Source organism: Chlamydotis macqueenii, chromosome 4, assembly GCF_036417535.1.
Source record: "Chlamydotis macqueenii isolate bChlMac1 chromosome 4, bChlMac1.mat, whole genome shotgun sequence".
Classification (NCBI taxonomy): Eukaryota; Metazoa; Chordata; class Aves; order Otidiformes; family Otididae; genus Chlamydotis; species Chlamydotis macqueenii.
This window is the reverse complement of record NC_141559.1, coordinates 2,890,082-2,912,893: the sequence shown is the minus strand read 5'-3', so window position 1 is coordinate 2,912,893 and position 22,812 is coordinate 2,890,082. Positions and strand designations below refer to the sequence as shown.

Genomic DNA, 22,812 nt, shown 5'->3' with positions numbered 1-22,812 from the left:
GCTTCTGGAGATGAGCTGCTTTTATAATCGTTTGTTCCTGTTTTCATCATCAAAAGCTGTTTTAAAGGTTATTTTGATCTGATTTTAAACACTTAAAGAGGGTCGACTTCATGGGTAGCTGGTTTTGAGAGTCAGTTATCTTTTACATGAATTAAGCATGCATGGCCACATTCAGAGTCAATAAACTTCCGGCAAAACTATTCTGTTAATAGCTTCTATGGCTTATTGGGGTGGTTTTTTTTTTTGGTTTTTTTTTTCTGCCAGTGTAAACTTGTTGAGGATAATTTGTTAATTCTGAATAGCAGTGTGATTAGTAGAGTTTTCAGGGTTGCCAGCCATTCATTTAAACGAATTAATACATTTGAAAGTGAGACAATACCTTGTTGTGTATAGAAAAGCCATTTTTTACCAGTAGCCTTTCTCTTAGATTATTCTCAAGATTTCTCTTTAAAATGCACACATCAGCTATACCCCACTATTTTGACATTGTCTTGTATCTATCTCTCTTCTTTTGAGAGAAAAAAAAAAAAGTGAACCGATGTCTATTTTTTTGTCAATACATTTCCTTTACAACTCTGGTGGATTCTAAACATTTCCCTCTCTCTCAGGCTGTAGGAAGATGTGAACGTTTGTGAAAGAAACTGTTGGATGGTTGTTTCGCCAAAGCAATGGCTTCTCAAGAATTCACTGTAAGTGATCTTTACCACTGTGTACAACTCAGCAGAAATAAATTAAAAGCCACTGTAGCTGCGGTATGATTTAAACATTTTCTTACTTATTGTTGTTTCAACATTTTACACGTTTAAAATAGGTATTATACACTCACCAAAAAATGAAAAAATCAAAAACGTGGCAAGATGGAGTTCTGAAGATGAGAACTGGTGGAAATAAGGTGAACAACTCGCATTTAATACCATCGGATTTAATCTCACTTGCTGCTGCTGGACTGTCAGTGGCCAGCAAGTTGATCTGTGAAATAAAATGAGTTAATTAAAACTTTATTTTTTAATTGCAGGCTATATTGCTTGATGATAAAGGACAATGTTTGGAGAGTATTTTTATAAAATCTCAGGTATGTTTTGTTTTGAGTTGGGTTTTTTTTTTTTAAATTTTTGTGCTTATGACTGTGGTTTGTGTCTCGGGAAGCATTTCAAGCTTCTGTTTGGTAAGGAAGGTGGTGCTTTTTCCTATTGTGGATATGAAAGTCTGCTGCAATGCAAATAAAGGAAAGCAAAACCAGCTTCTATTTCTCGATAAGTCTTACTGTTTTTCCCGAGCCAGTGCAGAGGTTTTATGGAATTGTATTCCTTTTGGGTAAAAGCAGTGCATTACAGTGATACATTAAATAGCATAAGTTGAAGCGAAGCGCTAGTGCTTTCTAGCGTATGTATATTTTTATTTAAGTTTTATATGGCAGCTGTCATACACTGGGTGGACATTTCTGAAATGCTTACATGTAAGTATTGAGAAGACTTAATTTATTTAGAAGAGTGCTACTGTTTCTTATGTAGCACTATTATGTACGCACTGCTGCTTTCTCTTTTTTAGGTGACTGCTGGAGATAATTTAGAAGGTGAACGATATTTGATCACAGTGGAAGCCGTAAAAGCGAACGAAAAATCTTTTGAAGATCAGCCGAGGAAAGCAGGAAGTCCAGCAGCAGATAGAAATGGTGTCAAACCTGGTGTTCTGCCTCCAAGACATCCGTCTGTCGGCTTGAAAAGGAAGTTTACAGTATGTCTTTGTTTCAAAAATGATGTCTGATGTTCACATGCATTTTAAAACACGAAGGGCACATCTTTTCATGAGTGGTAAATGTATAGATAATGTTTTCCTACTTTTTTTGAACCGTAAGCCAGAACGTGTTACTGGTAGCTATTTTTCCCAGCATTTACTAAATCTGTTTGCTATTGCTAAGGCTGCAGTGAAAATGGCAAGATTATTCCTGTACACCTGTGGAATTGTCATGTGCTAATTGATCAGAATGCATTTTATGGACTGTGCCCTGTTTTCAATGTTTGATTACAAAATGTGAAGTTGATTTCTGAGTAGATTTAATTTCAAATTTTTCACCTAGGGTTTCCAGGCGCCACGCCAAGTTGAAAAGAAAATATTGACAATGGAAGATGGAGAAAAACCAACAGTATTGCCTTTATCCAAGCAGGGTCAGGGTACTTTCCCATCCAAATTTTATATTACCTCTCCATTATTTTCTACGATTTGCAAGCAGGATGCAGAAACAGATCTGTCTACAGGAGTTCATGAAGATGCATGTACGGATAATAATGGAGAACACGTGTCTCTCTCCTCACTGCTTTCAGCTCGATTCCTGGACGGGTGTGAGGAGACAGAGAAGCAAAGGTCTGATCAATCCATTGTGAAGCCAGAATCTCCTCTAATGACCAGGTGCGACAAATCCGGTAGTCAGACGGCGTGTCACAGGGCGGTGTCGCACAACATCAGGAGCACAGCACAGATAATAGCTCTTTTGAAGTCTAAACCAACGCAAGGATGCAGAGAGCAAGCAACGTCAGAAGCCACAGAATGTCTTTCTAGGTTTCGGACATCAGAAATTACAGATAGTTTATGTAACCAGAAAAGCACAATCCTGCCTGCTTTTTCAGGGAACCCTGCCAAAAGACTCATTCCAAATATTCAGCACCTACCTTTGAGAAAGGGAACTGTAAACGATAAAAAGGAATGGAATGCTGAAATGCTTCTACAGTCAGCTGAACAACCTTGTGAGAAACAAGTCGCAGGAGAGAGACGTGACAAAAAGGTAAATTATTTAAGTCAAGATTTACAAGATCCCTGTGACACAAATAGTTGCTTTCTACCTGAATCCACCGTAAGTAGAATGAGTGACAGTCAGTTTGTCCCATCCTCACTTGACGTTTCATGTTCAGCAAGTCCAATCACGTTTGAAAAAAATCTCTCCAGATACAGGGAGCATTCAGTGACTGATGGTCTAACGGAGAATTCATCTGTGACGTTGCAGAGTGAGCTCCAGCTGAGACAAAATTTGGAAAGAGTTCCTAGTGACCTGGAGCTCTCTGTAGACGTGACATTGACTGAAACTGGAACTGTAAAGGAGGAATTAAGTACCGGTGGCAACGACTGTGGTCCAGATGAACAGGTGATGGAGGTTAACTTTAATCTAATGGAGGCTTTTGATTTTAATGACGCAGACAATGAAGACCTGTGTGAAAGAGATGTGAATAAGCTCACTGAAGGAGACGTGCTTTCACAAAGCTCAGATTTCTCAAAGGGAGAAGATGTCGTACAAAACAGTGCGTTGAGACTTCATTCTTGCTGTGAAGTAGTGACACGCAGTGAAAATGAAGAAGTGGAGCCTTCAACGTTTGACAGAGAGAATGATGGAAAGCGCTGCGCTTTGGGTATACCGCCCCAGCTGTGTGACAACGCTCTTGGAGATTCAGGGAGAATTGCAGAAGATTCTGCAAACCAGACCAGAATTGAAGGGGAAATTTTGGGTGATGGGCACAATGTAAAAGAGATGAATGAATTTCCATTAAGTACTGACGCCACAAACAATAAGAAGAATCTTGATGGCTGTGCAGCACGTACCATTAATGACGTGCTGTGGATAAAAAGCAAGCACTCTGATCTTTTGCCTAGTGATAGAAATGTTAATGAATGTCACCCTAAAACCAGTATGTTTGAGAAAACTGAAACTACTTCATGTATTTCTACCAGCAGAATCATTTCTGCAACGGACAGAAGGACCAGAGAAGATGTTATACAGCTTGGATGCATGAGATCCCCAGATATTGGTTTAGAAAACTTTTGGGGTAGTAAGAGCGATGGCATTGCAGCAGGAAGTCCTTTGCAGGCTTTGTCACAAAAATCAGATTCTAGCTGTGGCACATTCCAATATATTGCAGAAGACCATCAAAAGGCATCTGGCATTTCGCATCAGGAAGATGCTCTCATTTCCAGAAGTTCTCTCTATCCTTTAGGAAAAGGCCCTTCATCTCCGGAGGAAACAGCAACAGGTGAAACTGAGTTCGAAAATGCAGAGAGCATAACTGCCTTCCCTGAAGCCTGTAAAGGTGAAAGAGCAGGAACAGATTGCCTGAAATGCACGCCAGTGGCTGAAAATTCATCACATCTTCCTGATTTGGTAAACAACATCGCTCTTCTAGGAGCTTTGACTCAACATAGCACAGCATTAGAAAGCTTACAGAAGATGGAGGAAAATAACAGCATATTGTATGAAGCAGAGACTTCTAAAGAGCTATTTGAACCCCTTGTGAAAGATGAAGGTTAGGTCAGCTTCTGTTTTAAAGCGAATTCTGTGTGACTGTACCTATTTGGCTTCTGGACTCTTGATCTCTCCCGCTGGGCAGTTCATGTTCAGAAATCGTACTTTCAGGGTGATGTGTTGTGAAGGTTCCCTCCTGCAATTGTTAGTGTTTAAAGCGACAATGTCTGCTCCGAGTCTGTGTCTTTGCTTTAGTTCAGTTAAATGCGAGCTGTGTTTGCAAGCCCAGTAAATATTCAGCTGATGTAATGTGAAGCGAATACTATAACTGTAACTTACTATGCTTTTCTGTCTCTTGTAGCTATAAAACAGTTAACAGACATGCCTTGCTCAGAAAGTATACAGGCATCTTCCTGTTCATACTTTGATTCTTCTGGCCTTATGGTAACCAATTTTTGACTATGTATATCTGTCCGTACAAGATAAATTAATTTTCCACCAGATTTCTTTAATAAAATTCTTGGCTTACAAAACGATAGAAATTGCTTAGAGGCATCGACTAAGAAGCTGACAGTAAACAGAAGGTGTCCTCTTGCAGACTCTATTGCCAATAAATGCTCGGGAGGCCTAACGTATGACAAAAACTGAAAGCAAATTGTAACATTTAGTTATGTTTAATGTCACATTAGTATGTCTGCTACTTCTCCTTCCCTACCCCATCTTTTACGATCTGTTTTTTCTTCCGCTATGTTTTTGAATGCACAGTTTCCCTAGGAATTTCAGCACTTGGGTTGAAATATACTGGCAAATCTGCTTGGTGCTTCACATAGATTTTTTTTTTTTTTTTTTTTGTCGTCTTTTTTTTTGTTTTTTTTTTTGTCCAGTGGTATTAATAGCCTTTCTTTCAATCCGTACAAAGTGAAAGAAAGATTTTTAGATTAAATTAGTCTCTTTTTCCTGTCCCCTTTGAAAAACAAACATAGTTTCTTACCATGGATTGTTCTGGCTTCCAAATAAAAAGGCTGTAATTTAAAATGCTTCCTCTTGTATAAATATAAGAGATTTTTTTAGCTTAACTTGTCACTTTAAATGGTTCTTAACTTGTTGGACTAATTAGCTTTTGATACTTTTATACATAGCCCAACCGTGTGGACAACTTATTACAGAAAACAGAGGTGTGTGTTTTACCAATAGCAGCGGCCCGAAGAGACCCTAGGGCATCTGACTGCCAACCAAAGGTAGGATTTCTGTGTAATCCAAGTATAACAAACAGTGTTTCTTGAATTTCAATTCAATGCTTTATGATTTGTCATGTATTACAATAAGTCCTAATAAATATTTAACCGGTCCCATAACGGGCTTCTCGCCAGTTTTTAGCACATTTGTCTGTGGGAAGTTTTCCACTGAGAGTTTTAAAATCGGATTTTACGATACAAAAAGAAGGCTAAGCATACTACATCAGAATATTGATTTTCTGTTATCAGAGAATTGTGCAAAAACCTTATTGCTACTGAGTTGCAGGAGTGCAAGAGAAAGAGAGAAGCATAGATTATTTTTTTTTCTTTTCTGCAGTTTCCAATAAATTATTGCTGTTGTATGTATGGGAAGTAGAATTAGTGACTGTAGAGAGCTCCAGAACAGTACTTACTTTCAGTTAATGCCAATTCCAATATATCGCCTAGCCTGTTGCGTTTCAAGGGCACCAAGTAAAGGGATCAGCAGCTAGTGAGATGATGTTGAGAGCTCCCTGCTCACAGCTAGGATGGCAGCAGTACCCAGATAATACGGAGTTTGCAGCTGACAGATTTTTGTCACCCTTGTTTTCAAGCAATTATGTCCTTTCTGACTTCAGACAGGTAAAAACAGTTTTTTCAAAATTATTCTTACTAACTTGAGTGCAAGGAAGCGTCCTGTAAATGTAGGATAAAAGAGAGTTCAGTTTTAGAGTACTACAATTATGTAAAAAACACTAAGAAGCGAACGTAGTGCTTTGTGGTTAAAACTTTGCAGTTAAACAATTATTTTTACTCATCTTTGTCACAGGAGTATGCATTCGCAAGATGTAACTTGTGTGATTTTACCTCTGATCAGTTTCACTTGGAAAAATGTACATGGTCATAATGTGTGATATTAAACAGAGAGATTTCTCCTGGAGAGAGGCGGCAGAGGGTTTTTAGAATGATTGTTTCCTGGTGCTAGCAGTATAATATTGACATCAACTGGATTTGGAATTTGGTATATAATTGTTAGAGAGTTCTAAAGCAAGGGTTAAAGCTTTCTTAGATGATGATTCTGTTCCTCCCGGATGCAAAGAAACATGGTGTGCAACGTGAAATAAAATATTTTTTTTCTAATGCAGTATTTAGTTCAGTATTTAAAATAAATGGATATTTCATTTTTTACTTCTAGAATGGGCTAGAGATAGCAAAGTATTTTATCTAGAAACAAGATTTAGAAATAAGATACATAGAAATAAGATTCACGTACAGATAATATTTATGTAGAGGATAAACAGTTTAATTTCTAACAAGTGCTTACACTTTTTTGGTAAAGTCTGCAGGTTCAAGAAGTCTTCATGAGGATGACATCAACTCGATCAGAGAAGAGCATTTTCAAAAGAAGTCTAACATTATTAAAGAGTCAAGAACAGATCAGTCTCGTAAGTGAAAGTACAAGTACAATGGCAGCAACTGGCTGCAGAACAATTATGCTGCATGACTTCTGTCCTTCCCGCATTTTTCCTAGCCTTGGCATTGAACGTGTGCTCTGCAGTTCCACCATGGACAATGTCAGGCTCACCTGCACATTCCGACTTGAGACAAGAGCAGTGGACTTCATGGGAACCTGGCAAGGTATGAATTGACTGTCTCCTCTAGAGAATTTCGGCTTTATTTCCTGTGTGTAGCAGGTAGCAATTTCTTATTTTTGTAACTGCTTTAACTCAGCTCTGACACATTTCAATTGTTTAGAATGATGAGAGAGAGAAGAGTGACAAAAGAGCTATAATCAAGGTTTTTCTCCAGTCATTCACCCGACATGTTAATTCTTCATCTGCAGATGATTTCATCGTTAGAACCAATTTCCTCGCTTGACCCAGACTCTACAGTTTCTCCAGCTTCAGGAAGTGAGGAAACTACTGGAGACATCCAGGAGCCCCTGATGCACAGGATCTTGCCAACTGAACCAGAACTTTCAGAATTTTTTTTCAGTAAGAAATTACAGTTTATCATTGCACTTTACAGCATTTTTGTTAGGACATCTTTGAGGATTTTTGAAGTACAGTGAGTTGCGCTATAAAAGTCAGTCACCCTGGGTGCTTAAATACGCCGAGACACGTCTGGGTAACTACTGAGTTTGATTTGTGTTTGTCTCACGTTTTTCATAGGAGGGTGCGTAACTTTTTTTTAAGCACAGTTTTAACCAGTGTTTTCCAAATCAGCTGAATTAGCCTTGAATTCCATACCTCCTCCCCTGCCAATTATATTCTCCTGAAGGAGACTTCAGAAGAGTGATTTAATATCATAAAGAAAAATCAGCTTCTGCTTTTGGCGGGGGAAAAAAGGCTGTAAGCTAAGCTTCTAATCCATGCTGATGTTCTCGTTTATGTACCTGCTTTTCCTTTCCTTCCATATTCAGCTGTCCTCTAACCCACTTCTATTTACTGCCTACCAATGAGTGTCATTTGTTACTGATAGTGAACTTAGTCAAAAGGATGCCTGTGGCGCTAGAAGCCTACTTGCCTACATTGGTTAATATTAATTTACACAATTTTGTAGGCGATCACTTTGGAAAGAGGAGCCACTATTAAGCTGTTTGTTTTCCAGTTGGCAGCTTCACTGACCTACCAAGAGTATCTGATTAATGACCTCCAAAATGCAATACTGTTTAAATAATTTCTACCAAACATTTTTCTTTTATACAAGTAGAGTGCCTACAGACATGTGTTCTGAATACAGGGATTTCAGCACTAAAAGAATCACAGTTGAAATCACTGATATAGGGAAATTCAGGGTGGTACTGCACAGGCATGATGCAAAGAGCTTGCCAATTAGAAGACAGGATGTAAAAGGAAGAAGTTAGAATTCTTTTCTTATCTTAGTTTTTTGTACATCTGAACTTAATGTGCCATCCGTAAGTGCTACACGTTGCTTGTAAGATATGTTTGCCCTGCAGCCCGGGAGAAATCCAGCTATCCAGAGGAATGCAACCTCTCGAGATTCAAACCCACAGTTAAAACACGAACTCCGTTTGTCACTCTTCCTGCCACTGAGAGGATTCCTGACGCAGTTTATCCAACTGACAGTGAGGAGGTCCAGCAGTCTTTCGGCTCTTCAGTGGTTCCTTTATGCAACGAGTCAGCGGTATTTCCCATTAGTGCTTTTGGCCCTGAGGAAAGAAATTATGACACCTCTGTGTTTGGAGAGTATACGGAAGACAGACAAAGGGAATCCGTACAACCAGTGTTCCCTAATGTGACTTCACAGCGTAGACAAAGCAAGTGGCTAAAATATCAAAACAGTGCTCAGTGTGACTTGATAACTCAAAACAGCGATGATGGGGAAGGGAGTGATGACATCTGTGCTGAGAACATCCTTGGAACGCTGCTGGGTGACACAGGAGACGGCAGCGCTGTGAATAAGAGTGCTCCTGGCTCTGCGCCTCTACTGACAGCGAAGAGCATGGTTGGTCGACGCTGCGCAAATACCAGCAACCAAGATTTGATTTCAGAGAGGAAGTTACTTTCTCTGCACTTGAGCCAGACACCTTTGGCTGAAGCAACACAAAAGGTGTTAAGTCATCTGAGCTGCCACGCTGTAACAGGAGACGGCCAGGTGTGTAACTGTTCAAGCAAATACAGTTGTAAGTGCCAGAAACACCTTTTTTTCTGGGCAAAGTACCTGCATTTATCTGATTTCCTGCAAGATATTATCAGTGTGGTTGGATGAAATGTTTCTATGTAGGAGTCTCAGCTACAGAACAGCAACTGCTGATGTGTTTTTTAAGTGCTGTGACTGATCCTTTCTAAAGGTAATGCCTTGGCGCACGCAGTGCCACATTTAGATTTTTAATCTGAATGTTGACGGCAGGAAGATGAAATAAAAGTGATCAGGCTGTTTTGTCATCTATAATTGGTATGGATGTGTCTTCAAGAGGTGTGTTTCTTAATTGTGAAATCAGCATTGTTTTAATGAATAGTGGTATCTTGCTTCAAAGCATAGTCTTTGATTTTAAAATATTTTAATTTTTTGTTCAGTTTTAATTATGGAAAGGTAAGTTCTGGCATTGAATAAGCACCTAAAAAATCATCACAGCTGTTTGTGACCAGTAGACTGCCGTAAATGGAGTAAATTGGAAAAATATCAAACTGACCGTAAGTCAAGTTTTAAAAGTTGTCAAAAGGCTACGTTTGCGAGTTAATGAAAATTATAGATTTTTCTTTTTCTTTTTTCTTTTTTTAACTCAAACTTAGTATGCTGTGTTTTCTGGTTCTTTAAAATTGTTTGTCCAGTACAATATTCATGGAAAATAGAGATGTGGAAATAACTAGTATATTTCATATACACACGGGTATACACTTTGTGTGTATTTTATATATACATTATCCATATATATTGGATTTTAAAAGGCTTTTGAAGAGAGTTACTGTTACACTGCAGTGTATACAGGTGGAAGAAGCTCCTCAGGACTGGCTGGGATGGCAGGCGTGGGGAGAGCTTGTGGTGTACGCTTGCCCAAAGCGTTCTACTCTGGTTCTTCCTTCCCTAGCCTTGTCCTACCTTGGCTACAGTTTCATCTGATGCGTTTATTTCTGTGCAGAAATGGTGTTAAAAAGGGGATTTGTCTGCTCCTTCCCCATGCCTAAGGCTGAAAGCATGTTTCTGAGTTGGATAACTTACTCGACAGCCTTTGAAGGTATTATCTGTGTGGTTATAAAGGCAGGCTGTTTGTCAAGGGACAAATTTTAACTCCATGGTACATCCTACACGGCAGTCCAAGATCTGTGCTGTCCCTCCAGGGGTACTTGATTTTACTCACTGGCAGTCCTATTGAGTGCATGCTCCTCTGCTCACAGTTAGTTAGTCTGCAAACATTTGGGGTGAAGGGGCTTGTAATTTGCTTTTAGAAAACTGATTCTTCATTGACGGGTCTTCATGTTGAAACTTCTGGTTGCAGAATGAGGCGCTGATTTTTTTTTTTTCTATTAAGTTGTGCTTATTAATGAGAGCACAATATATAAAAGCAAAAAAGGAAAAATAGAAGAAAAATGGATAGTTTCTGGCATATCTGTACCTTGGCCATTTATAATTTTTTTATTATTATTTTCTCTTTTTTAGGACATAATGATTTCTGAGTTGTCTTTTCCTAATGCGGATAAAGTAAAATACGCTAATCTCCCTAAAAGAAAGATTTCCATACCAACTGTGTTTCAGTCGCACGTTCACTACAAACAGATTTTTAAAGCTGCTCTGACAGGTACATCTAACACCATGCCATGTCAAATGCTGTCATTTTTAAGTAGTGTATTTCTCAAGCTTAACAAAGCAGAGTGAGGGGGGGAGAGATCATCAGCCTCATCTACTGGAACAATTGCAAAAGCAAACCAAAAGACCAGTACACTTTGCTCGTTCTACTATATAGCCTTGTGCCTGCTTACCAGTCTTTAGATTCCTACCTAAGCTTTTTTTTTTTTTTTTTTTTTTTAACACTTATTTAGTGTTTGGATCATTTGGAGTCGTATACTTAAATGTGATTTGAATGAAAGGAAGGCGTTTAGAACAAATTAGTTGCATGTGCAATATGTGAATTTTGCAGATCACATGATTGGATGTTGTGTACTTGTGTAACCATTTTAAGGCTGTACTAATTATTCTTTCCTTCTCCTTTCTATGTCAAGAGCAATTAAACATAATGCTATTCGAATTGTCACAAAGATTACACCATGCTCTGTCCAAAGCGGATATATCATTTTACACTTCGCTGAAAGATGGGCAAAGTGAGAGCAAAGCGAGCTGCGTTCCACTCTGCAATCACATGCATCCCGCTAAGCTTGTTATGGTTAAAAAAGAAGGTCAAAACAAGGTGCTGTTTATTCCGTGTTTGTTTGGCGTGCAGACCCTATTGCGTGAAGAACTACAGGGCAAGTCCGTATGATTTACAATCGCAGATTTAAGTGATGTGTTACAGAGATCACTTTTAAGATCAGTTCTAGTATCTACTAGCATCCAGAGTTGTTGATGTAATAGTTTTTTCTATACAGGAACAGCTTCATATATGCAGACAGAAAGACCTGAATTTGTAATTTGCTAGGTTGGATGGGATTTACTGGCTTCAGAATTGAGAGTTCTGGGAACACACTTGTAATTTTCAGCCACAGTGAAAACAGAGGTGTTTATCTGGTTATTTCCATGGCAGCGAGTACTAGTCCACTGCTTTACTTCTTTTTCTTTGTTTGCTTGTTTCTTTTTATGTGCTAACGGGTTGGTTTCGTGTTTGGCTTTTCTTTTTTCTTCCTTTCCCAGGGTCGTTTGTTCTACACCTGTGATGCCCCAAAAGCTGAGCAGTGCTCGTTTTTCAAGTGGATAGAAGATGTGAACCCCGCACAGATGAAATCCAGCCCTAGCGTCGTGCTTCACGATATAAAAAGTATTGGGACGTACCTCAGAAGTCACAAGATTGCCCTCTATGAGGAATGCCAGCTTTTGGTGAGGTATTCTGAAATGCAACATACTTCTCACCAGTGCTATGTGAATTGCAGGATTTGTAAAAGTTCCGGTAGCTCTGGATTTCAGTAGCATTTAACAGGCACTTTCACTAACTACGTTTAAAGAGGCTACGGTTCTGTGTAGAAATGTAAAAGCCAAACTGGTAAAGAATTAATATTCACAGCAATGGCATTTCGGGTCGGCACTCTTTTCAGCAAGAATCAAACTGCTTACTAGCAACTTGGTCAGTTGCTTAATGAAATCACTTATGACTGTTGCACTAGAATTACTGTTGATTTAAGCTTTTGTAAAAGAATGTGATTTATTCTCTTAGTGATTCTAATTGTAATGTTTGAAGCCATATCAAAGGCTATTCTGTGCTGCTTAACTGTAAGGGAAACAATTTAATTATGGCTGAATATGAGAGAAGTATTTTGCAGTCAAGATAAATGTATTCAAAACTTGGTAACTTAAGATGGTGAACAACCACCAAGATCTGTGCTGTGTAATTTGGTCCAATCTGTGGAGCTTGCTTGTTTTTGGTGGCGTATCCAAAACGTGCCAATTGTTTACATACCTTTTTTTCAACATTACAATTGAACAGGAAAGCCTTTGAAATTCAAACACAGCGGTGTAGTAAGTTCAAAAAATTGAGAAATACCCCTGCCGGATTTGATGGGGATGCCAAAACCAAATTATACCTCAAACTAAGCAGAAAGGAGCATTATTCTCTCTACAGCAAAGGTAAGCAAATCTTAAACATCGCAAGAATTGTCCGTATCACGTTGTGCCTTTTAAAAGTTTTAATTTGTAATCTAAAGAGAAAAACTAAATCCTATTTTAAAACTCCTGGCAACACTGATAATTGAATTCTCATTGTAGAAGGGCAACCAAGTGTCTCATTAGTTCATCTTTTCTTGTCAATGTTCAACTACCTTAGAAAAATATAAATTCCGTGTCCTTGGGTTTGGAGTGTATTAAACCTCTGAGTCGTGAAGTTTCAGGAGAGCCCAAGATTTGAACAGATGACGTTTAAGGAAAAACCTGATGGAAAAACTGGTGTTTTGATTCTTGTTGCGTATTTCCTAAAGTGCTGAAATGTCACAAAGTTGGAGGACATTCCTTGATTTGATCCAGATAGTGTCAGTAGTTCATTTCACTTCAGTAATTTTGTATCTCCTGGTTTGTTCACTTTGCTGTTGCAAATGACACAAAGGAAACTGGCCAGAAACAAACGTGTTTGTTTGTACAGACTTGTTTGCTTTATGTACAGACTGAAGGGTTCTAACAAACGGAGGTTTTGTAACTTTGAGTTCTGAAGCTCTGCATGGGCCAAGCTTTTACTTGTGTATGATGATCTTTGGTCATTTTTGTTACAGACAAATTATACGCACCATTGCTGCTCCTAACTTTGAGATCTCCCTTGCTGTGCTCTGCAATATACGGTAGAGGAACAGCGCAGCGAGCCTTAGTCTCATCAGGTGTGCCAATAAAACAGAACGTTTGCAGGCTCCAGTACGTGTTGGTTTTGAAAGGGAAGGGAAAATCTACTTGTTATTCTTTGGCAAAAGTGTGGTTACCCAGATTTGTAGTGCACTTCGGTGACTTGTTTCAGATGGTCTCAAAATCGGTAATACCTCAGATTTGTCAGAAATAAAATGCTGCCAAGTGCTCCAGGAGAGACCTCTACAGGTACCATCAATTTCAGACAGGAAGTGCTAGAAGAACTGCACGTTATTTATTCATTCTTTTAGAACTGAACTAACACTCTTTTAGGACTTTCTGCTACCCTCTACTTTCAAGTTAGCGATGGTTTAATTTGCAGCGTAGTAAATGCTGAGCTGTTTTGTCCAGCTTATTTTCTTTCAAAGACGGCAGTAGAAGCAGCTTATGAGAACTGTATTTTTTTTTTTTTTTTTGACAGATGATATTTGGGTTGTTTCGAAGACTCTGAACTTTGATCCCCTTGATACTTTCATTGCAAGCAGTGCTTTCTTTGGACCGTCCTCCAACAACGAAGTAGAATTACTGCCGCTGAAAGGCTACTGTCCCTCAAACTGGCGATCAAATAGTGAGTTCTACACCAGATCATTCAGAATTGTGGGAAACAACTATTGAGGGAAAGATCTGGCCAGCAATGAAGAACGAGATTAAATTTTCTCAAATCTAATACATTATTTCATTCACAGTATTTATTTTTCCTTCTATCTTTGAATATGTAATTTGAATACAGTACTTAATACAATTACACCTGGTAATTGGGTTAACTTGGTGAGGCTAATTACTCTTTTGGCATTTTGTAATTAAGTTATCTAGCTGATATGAAATTTTGGCTAATTCAATTTTTTCCTAATTTTATTTTGCTGTGGCCTTTTCAGTGTGTGTTCACGCCTTGCTGGTTTGCAATGCTAGTGGTGAGCTTACATCTTTAAGAAATATGGAGGAGCACTTCAATCCCTCTATGTTACCACTAATACCTTATCTGCTAAAAATGTAAGTACGGTGAGCATACAATACGTCAAGAGGTACAGAAAAACATCCAACAAAAACACCATTGAGTTTGCCCCATTAAAAAGTTGAGGAAAACTAAAATCAGAAAAACAGTGCAAGGAATAAGCTGTTGACGGTGCAATTTTCATGTATGTGGGAATGAAAATATATCGGTTGTTTAACTCGATTGTAAGGTTGTTTGTTTGTTTTTTTCCTTAAAACCGACCTGCACCCTAGGTTTTGCAACCTAGAGGTTGATACTGGGCGTTATTATGACCATTAGGTGGTTAGTACAGTCACTGGCTGGTCTGTATGAAGTGAATGTATACGCTTCACAGGGGTTCAGTGGAACTGCTTTTCCTTCACAACTTTCAGAGTTGCTTGACACAAAACCTAAAAATAAAATATTTTCTTGGAGAATCAGAGCGATAATTGGGACACTTCCAAGACTCTACGATTCACTGTATAAAAGAAGTAATTAAACGAATCCCTGCTACCTCTGACTACGTTCTTCTACCGCTCTTAATCTTGTCAGTCTCACGGCCTTGGAGTAAGGCAGATGGAAAGTGTTAACATACAGCAAGCATGATTAAACCCAAAATCCCGTTTTGTATGATCCAGCTTTCACCCGGGGAAGTAATGAGGGGCAGGAGCACACAGCCCAGGCGTGTGTCAGGGTGCGGGGGAAGCAACTTTTAATTGTGTCAGCTATTAGTCATAAAGCCTCGGTATTTCAGTGTCAGGCGAGTACGAAGATCAGACCCGTGAGATACAAATTATACGTATGCAGTATTATACCGCAGCTTTTGACCATTGTCTTTTTCTTAGGAATTTTCATTCGGAAAATGCTACTAACAGTGTCAACAAAAGAAAATTTAATCCACCAGCCACCAGCCTGAAACGCAGTAGGATGTATGGGCCTGTCAGCACTGAAGTGGCAGTGGAACTGGCTAACGGGATGATCCGGAAGTTCTCCCTGAACACAGACCAAGCTACATCACTGATGCAGATAGCTGAGATGATGACCTCATGTGAAAACAGCAAACCAAGCGAAGAGCATCAGATCTTGCCTATCACAATCATACGCGGTATCTAGGAAATAACTCTAAAATTTGCTGCTATTGTATCTTTGCAGAAATGCTAATTAATGTCATGCCACCGTTAGTGAAACGCCCTAAATTCTCTCAGTGATGAAACAGCAGACTTGTTTCTTTAATCACAGATTTACAATTCCAGGCAGACTTAAAGGGAGACTCTTATGTCTTGGTAAATGTTGACTTATTTTAAATGTCGCGCAAAAGATGAGCTAGAATAAACTGCCTCTGTGTAAGGAATATCCTTTTAAACTCCTTTGTAACACTGCTGTCCTCACCTGCTTCACACATTTCCTGAAAATTCATGTCTTGGATGAGGCCCCTCTGGTAATGCCCTTGACATTGTAACACCCATGCTATCAGCACAGAGCTTTCAATACTTAAATTTGCTTTCTGCCTTTTGCAGGAATTTACGTAAGTATAGAGTTCTTCGCTAGCAAGATCTACACACAAAATCAGAATTATTTAGTGCCTCCTGTTTACTTATTTTATATTGAAAACACTCTTTGTCATATATCAGCTTTGCTAAATGATCACATCAATTTTTTTCCATCACACATTATTCCTTGCTGGAACTTACTCTGTTTTATCCCTTTTCAAAATGTACAAAAAGGCTAGAAATATGTTAGATCAAAGATGTTTGTTTGTTTTTTTTTTTTTTAACATGAGTATTGAAAAGCAGTTGCCATGAACATAAGTTTTGAGATCCTGTCAAAGTAAATGCGTTGACAGTAAGGACACTCGTAGTACGGATACCACTAGACTTAAATTGCCCGAGCTTTTGTTAGGCTGTCAGGCATGCTAATCTAGTTAAAATTATTAGTCATTCCAAAAAAATCACCTCTCCAATTCCTTATTCTATACCTGAGGACATGGTATGAGGGATGTGCATGCAGATACTGGTATTTGTATTATTTTAATGTATTGATGAGACTCCTTAGCAAGTAATGCGTGTATTCAGCCGGAAAATTCAGGAAAAAACACCTTCGCTTCCCATCTTCTGTAGCTTTTTGCAAACTTATTGCAGGCAGTAAATGCAAAACGTAAGGCAACTGGTTGCCCCTGAATATTTAGAGCTGCTGAAGCGAGCAAGTGCAATGTTTTTACAGGAATCACAGCATAATATTTCATAAGATTAGGTTATAACAATGGATTAAAACTACTTTCTAGAAAATTTTCGCTTGTAACATGTGGCTTTGTCTTCCAAAATACCAGGTGTTTTTGGAGCCGGAAAGAGCTATCTGCTGTCTGTTGCGATCTTGTTCCTAGTACAGCTCTTTGAAAGCAGTGAAGCTATGGAGGGTCCAAGGCCAGCTCCGTGGAAACTTCTGATCGCTTCTTCCACTAACGTTGCCATTGACAGGATCCTGCTGGGGTAGGTGACTGAAGTTTTTACGGACTACTGTTCCAAAACCAGTAATGCACTTGGACGGTACAGATAACTGCTTTGATATTTCCAGTGTAACGCGTCAAAAAGACGGCATTCTTTCCCTAGAAAGTGTCACACGCAGGCTTTAATTTTACTCTTGCTCCTTTGCGCAGCACGCTAAAAGACTGTAAGGCTAGCTGTGCGAATTTACACAAGTCTAATATTGGGCTCCACTCTCATCAAATTTACAATTAAAATCCATCATGACAGAAAGTCATGCCTGCTCAGGCAGCTTTAGGAAGTAGTGGTAGGTGCATGAAGCTAACATGAAATAAAACTCAAGGTTTGGAAGGAAAAAGGAAGGAAGGGAAAGTACAAATGGAAGACTTTTTAGGAGAGGAGAATCATAAAAGTGTTTAGTGTTTTTTGACACAAATCACGAGGTAGTTTACGTTGGTTTACCTGAATTGTGGCCCAAGTTACTTCATCTGGTTAATCCCAGAAGTTTGTGTTCTTCGGTGTTCTGTTATGTCTTTTAGCCTTTTTTAGAACCACTTTAAAATTTCTTGTTACATTTCTGTAACGTGTATCATCTCTTTTTCTTTGAAGTTTACTTGATCTTGGCTTTGAGGATTTTATCAGAGTGGGAAGTATTAGGAAAATCACCAAAGCAATTCTTCCCCATAGGTAAGAATCTTAATCTTTGAGGGATCTGAAGCGATTCCAAGATTCACGATGGTACGCATGCTGTACAATTACTGTTTTGAAGTAATTCAAAACGTGACCATAATATGCCGGTCTCAGAGTTTTTCCCGCCTTGCACGGTGGAGAAGTTTTCCCTTGATTTGGGAATGTCACTTGTTGCTGGAGAGATCAAGCGCTTTTAAATGGGAAGTAGCAGAGGAGAACAAAATAATGGCAGTTACAGGCTTCAGAGTTTACACAAGGAGGAAAAGCAAAACGGAGAGACTTGAAGTAGATAGGTACCGCTGCAGTGATAAGGTCTAGGAGGAAGTAATCAAGTAAAGTTCAAGATGGATAAAGATTAAATTTCCATTCCTTGGTGTCCGTAGCGTGCCAAGGGTACAAAACAGTATAAGAATGAAACACCTCCTCGGTTCTCCACTCTGCAATCAGCTGTGTACTTGCAGAAGTAGTTTACTACACGTATGTCTCCAGCTGGGGCGGCAGGGTCCGAGCTGGCGGGATACAGATCTGTTCGCAAACAATAGGTGCGATACCAGTCTAGCTCCGCTGGATTCGGGATCGGTTAGGACACGGTTGCAATTCACTGTATGAATATTTTTCTATATTGGGTGTTCAATGAACACTGAAGAAGCGCTGTTACTGTCAATCATTGTAACGCATCTTTATAAAATCTTTTTGAAGTTTACATGCTGGCTCAGGAAATGAAAATGAGCAGTTAAAAGAGCTGCTTGCTCTCATGAAAGAAGATTTAACTCCCGTTGAAAAAATATACGTGAGGAAGAGTATTGAGCAACATAAACTGGGGACCAACAAAACGATACTGCAACAGGTACAGTCACAGTGATGTGACGGGAAAGTGGGGATTTGCTGTGTCTTATCCACTGCCAAGCTCCTAATTTTGAAAAATAAAACGAATGTTAGGACTAGGACAGGTCTGATGGCACAGGTATAGCTTAGTGTCTTACCTGTGCATGACTGCTCTGAGTTGAACTTGCAGTTTCTGTTCAGTGATATGAGACAGAAAGCCTTTTTGAACTTTATTGCAATCCGATTTAATATTACCAATCTAGATTACAAGGTGGGGAGAGAAAAATATCTGAGCACAGCTTGTCTGCGCTGTGGCCTTGAAACTAAAATGTAGATAATCATAAAGCTAAAAGGTAAGGACTGAACTACATCTGTCCTAGAGTTGAGTGTCAGCTTCAAATATATTTTAAGTAACCTTTAACCAAAGTATTACCTTTTAAGATTACTGCCTCCTGTAGAAAAATCCTCTCCATTTTTGGTCTTTCCAGTTTATTTGCCTTTTCTCTTTGGTCCTAGAGGCAAAAAATGGCAGCCTGTTGTAGAGCAATTGTAACAAAGCAGATCTGAGCAATTTTATTACTGCTGGTCATTGCTGCCAGTTTTGCCGCTGGGGCTCAGAAGGTTTTGGGGGATTGTGTAACCTGAACTCTCTCTGTACCAGACCAGATTTGGTCTCAAAATACACGAATCTGGGAATGATTCTAATGTATAATCACCCCAAGCATAAGAAATGGTAACTCTGGGTCCATCTCTGTGCCATACGCAGTGCCTTTTACTGGAAGTGATAACGTAATTTTTTGAGACCCAGTGAGTGCAAGGCAGCATACGTTAAAACAGCTGAAAATGAACGTAGGGGTACTCTACTGCCGAAGCTATAGCTGCATACTGCACAGACACTAACTATTAAATGATCTTAACTTTTTTTGTCTACCTGTTTTCCCCTCACTTTACAAAGGTGAAAGTGGTTGGAGTGACCTGTGCCGCCTGCCCCTTCCCTTGTCTGAACGCTCTGAAGTTTCCCGTTGTGATGCTGGATGAGTGCAGTCAGATGACTGAACCTGCTTCTCTCCTTCCTATCGCAAGGTACAGCCTTCCTTTTATGTTTCAGCAGAGAAATAACTTTTAGTTAGCAGTGACGCAACCTCAAATAAGTGCCAAACGTGCACGTCTGTTTAAGGACACGAACTCCAAGGTCTCACCTTAGATAGCAAGCAGAGGAATTTTAAATGGAGGCCCGCTCTTAGGTGCCTTCCTTGAGTTACCGTGTTAATTTACCTGTGGAAAGAGGGCGATGGAGAAGGGAGAACTTTTTAGAACTTTTTTTAGAACTTTTTTCCTTCTTTTTTAACTTTCTTTCTTAGGTTTCAGTGTGAAAAGCTAGTCCTTGTGGGAGACCCTAAGCAATTACCACCAACTATTCAAGGCTCCGAGTGCCTTCACGAAAAGGGATTGGAGCAGACTCTCTTTGACCGGCTTTGCTTAATGGTACGTACCACTGTACTAACCACGTCTTCGGAAAAGATGGAGGGTGAAACTGGAGGTCCGCGGAAGTCGCTAACAGAGTCCTGGTTTCGATGTCAGAGGATCAGTGTTTCAGCCCATCTTTGAAAGAAGCAGGTTCCACTCTGGTACATTTCTCTGTAAATGTTATTTTCGTTTATATCATAATTCTTTAGGGACATAAACCGATACTTCTTCGGACACAGTACCGGTGTCACCCTGCTATCAGTTCCATAGCCAACGAGCTCTTCTACGAAGGAAATCTGATAGATGGTGTTTCCGAGGAAGACAGAAGTCCTTTACTGGACTGGCTCCCAACACTATGTTTTTATAGTGTTAACGGGGTAGAGCAAGTAAGTGTTCAAATATTTCTTACACAAAAAGTCAGTACTGTAGTTTTTCCTCCATTCTATTTCTTTTTGCATTCTGATGAGTGCAAGAGCTAAGTTGGAAACCTTCTCCCCTATTTCCAGGCGGAAAGAGACAACAGCTTTTATAACATGGCAGAAGTTCACTTTACAGTCAAGCTCATCCAGTCTCTGATTGCAAGTGGAATAGAAGGATCTGCGATCGGTGTGATCACTCTTTATAAATCACAGATGTGTAAGGTTTGTATAGCATGTCATCAATAAAACCCTTTCCTGAATTTTTTTTGTTTATTCTGAACATGGGCTCCGTTTCACTGAAAAACAACTGCTGGACAGGTAAACTAGAGTTTACAGTAATTTATTTTTCTTATGAAAAAAAAAGCCAAACTTTTTTTTTTCTGTAGTTAAAATCTTCAAATTCAAACATTATTTTGAAAAAAAAAAAAAAAATCTTCCCACTTGTTTTCCTTCCACATGCACACTCAGAACACTGGCAAATTAAATAGTACCTAATCTTGGTAGTTTTGTGATTTTCATAAATGAATTGGGGGCTGTTACAAACTGCTCTCTGTGACAAGGACAGCTAACAGGGGCATCCGCTTAGCGAGGCTGGAGCTGTACCTCGCCCAGCCATCCAGGGCGCATGACACGGGCTGCTGTGATCAGTCGGCGAAAGCACCAGTTGCCACACCAAGCGCACGGGTGTTTTGTCCAAATCAGGTTCGCTGCGTCGTATTTTCCTGTGACGCGCTGAGGCTTTACTGTCGTTGCGCTCTCTAGTTTCTTAGCTCGCATCTTGTGTAGACTCAGACTTGAGTGTGTTTGCTCAAGACAAGCGATTCTGAGTAGCGTAACTCCTCACCACTCATGGTTAATTTGTCTACAGATCCAGACTTTGCTGAGCGGCGCCCACTCAGAGGCTTTTGAAATGAAAGCCGTCCAGGTGTCCACTGTAGACGCGTTCCAGGGAGCTGAGAAGGAGATCATCGTTTTGTCGTGTGTAAGAACGAGGCAAATTGGATTCATAGACTCAGAAAAGAGAATGAACGTTGCACTAACGAGAGCAAAGAGGCATTTGTTGATTGTTGGAAACCTGGCCTGTTTAAGTAGGAACAGACTGTGGGGAAGAGTAATTCAGCACTGCAAAGGTAATATTTCCTTTTCCTCTATTTTTGAAACCAGGCAGCCCATCTTCTTCAATTAAACTAACTCTAATACACTTTCTGTATTATAGTGTATATATACTGTACGTGCTATATAATAAAATCTATAGTATGCATACTATATAAAACAGTGTATTACACATAAAATACAGTACATTGCAGGAACATGGAAGTAGCTGCATGTTAGCAGTTTTATCTGCAAACCATTTTTATACTTGAAGGGCATTTGTTTTCCAGCAATGGGCCTTCTGTTTCTTCTTCTGGTGCCACCAGAGAGCTACACAAAGGGCACGCTGGTGAGGAGAGCCGAAACCCACTGCTGCATTTCAAGTCCTTTCCCAGTTTGCTTTTACATAGTAGACCCAGGCAGAAACAAGCTGCAGGCAAATTCTTCCATACAGCATTATTTCGGAATAGATAATATTTAAATAAAGGAAAGAAAAATGCATTGCGTCTTTCTGCAACTAGGGGCTCATTGGTTTTGGAAGATAAATTTTGAATTGCTAGAAAAACAACCCAACACAATGCTATTGGAGACGGCTAACTCTACCAAGTAACTCCTCATTGCTCTGTTCTCCCCATGTCTTGCCGCGGTATGCGTACTTTGGAAAGACAGGTCACCCTTTCTCCCTTCATTGGCGCTTTAATTAGTCCCCTCTGGAACGGGACGGTTCATGTCTCCGAGCATTAGTGACATTTCATCACAAATTTTCTTTGGACTAGAGAAGGGAGGGATGGAATCGTGTCAATTTTGAAAGCAGAAATATTGCAGGCATCTGCTAGGCTTGGGGAAATAGATGTTGGCATCACTGCAGACTATCCATTACGTGATGGATGCTGTCAACAGAGATGTAATTACCCTGTTTCTTGCTGCTTTTAGGACAGGACAATGGATTGCAACACGTAAGCCAGTGTGAGCAGCAGCTGAACAACATTCTGAAGTGTTACTTGGAGAAACGGAAGGAAGAGGAAGAGAATAAGAAAAAGGAAAAATGAAGTGTGTTCCTATTGTATGAAGAGGAAATGAAATGTGTGCCTGAAAATTATCAGAACGGTTGCAAATTTAGTATTTATATTTAACGTGGGACAGATTTGTTTGTATCTCAGTGCACTGATGCTTCTGTTTTGACCTCTTTGTTTGTATGACTAAAAATGAATAAAGTGACTTTATCTGCGTGATAACGGACATCCTTTTGTGCTTCCAAGTACCTGTGTATTATTAGCGTTTTATTATTCTGCAGATTATGTACACCTAACACCCTATCTTAGAACAATTCTGCCGTCTTGCATATTTACAACTCGGAGACATTGAGGAAGGAGCTAAAAGAACTACAAGGGATAAATCCTTTTACAGCAGTTCTTTCCCAGGAAGTCATTGGTACATA

At 39.5% G+C, this 22,812-nt stretch overlaps 1 protein-coding gene across 3 annotated transcripts; it reads left to right on the top strand.

Annotated features, from left to right (window-relative positions):
• The first annotated feature begins 668 nt into the window (after positions 1-668).
• On the top strand, positions 669-22,460 carry ZGRF1 (zinc finger GRF-type containing 1). 3 transcript variants are annotated; one of them, XM_086747013.1, is made up of 28 exons: positions 669-689; positions 812-892; positions 1,016-1,072; positions 1,549-1,734; positions 2,078-3,872; positions 3,972-4,286; positions 4,587-4,669; positions 5,365-5,463; positions 6,779-6,884; positions 6,971-7,077; positions 7,283-7,433; positions 8,399-9,057; positions 10,561-10,699; positions 11,121-11,305; positions 11,746-11,933; positions 12,533-12,672; positions 13,853-13,999; positions 14,307-14,421; positions 15,247-15,506; positions 16,728-16,887; positions 17,491-17,568; positions 18,271-18,418; positions 19,352-19,479; positions 19,758-19,881; positions 20,073-20,249; positions 20,370-20,504; positions 21,151-21,412; positions 22,308-22,460. In XM_086747013.1, exons 1-28 carry the CDS (start codon positions 669-671, stop codon positions 22,421-22,423), a joined length of 6,162 nt encoding a protein of 2,053 aa, XP_086603139.1. In that variant the 3' UTR covers positions 22,424-22,460. The 3 variants fall into 3 exon arrangements, with proteins under 3 accessions (XP_086603139.1, XP_086603137.1, XP_086603138.1); XM_086747011.1 differs by adding an exon at positions 5,908-6,081 and having other exon boundaries at positions 2,078-4,286; XM_086747012.1 differs by having other exon boundaries at positions 2,078-4,286.
• The last annotated feature ends 352 nt before the right edge of the window (positions 22,461-22,812 follow it).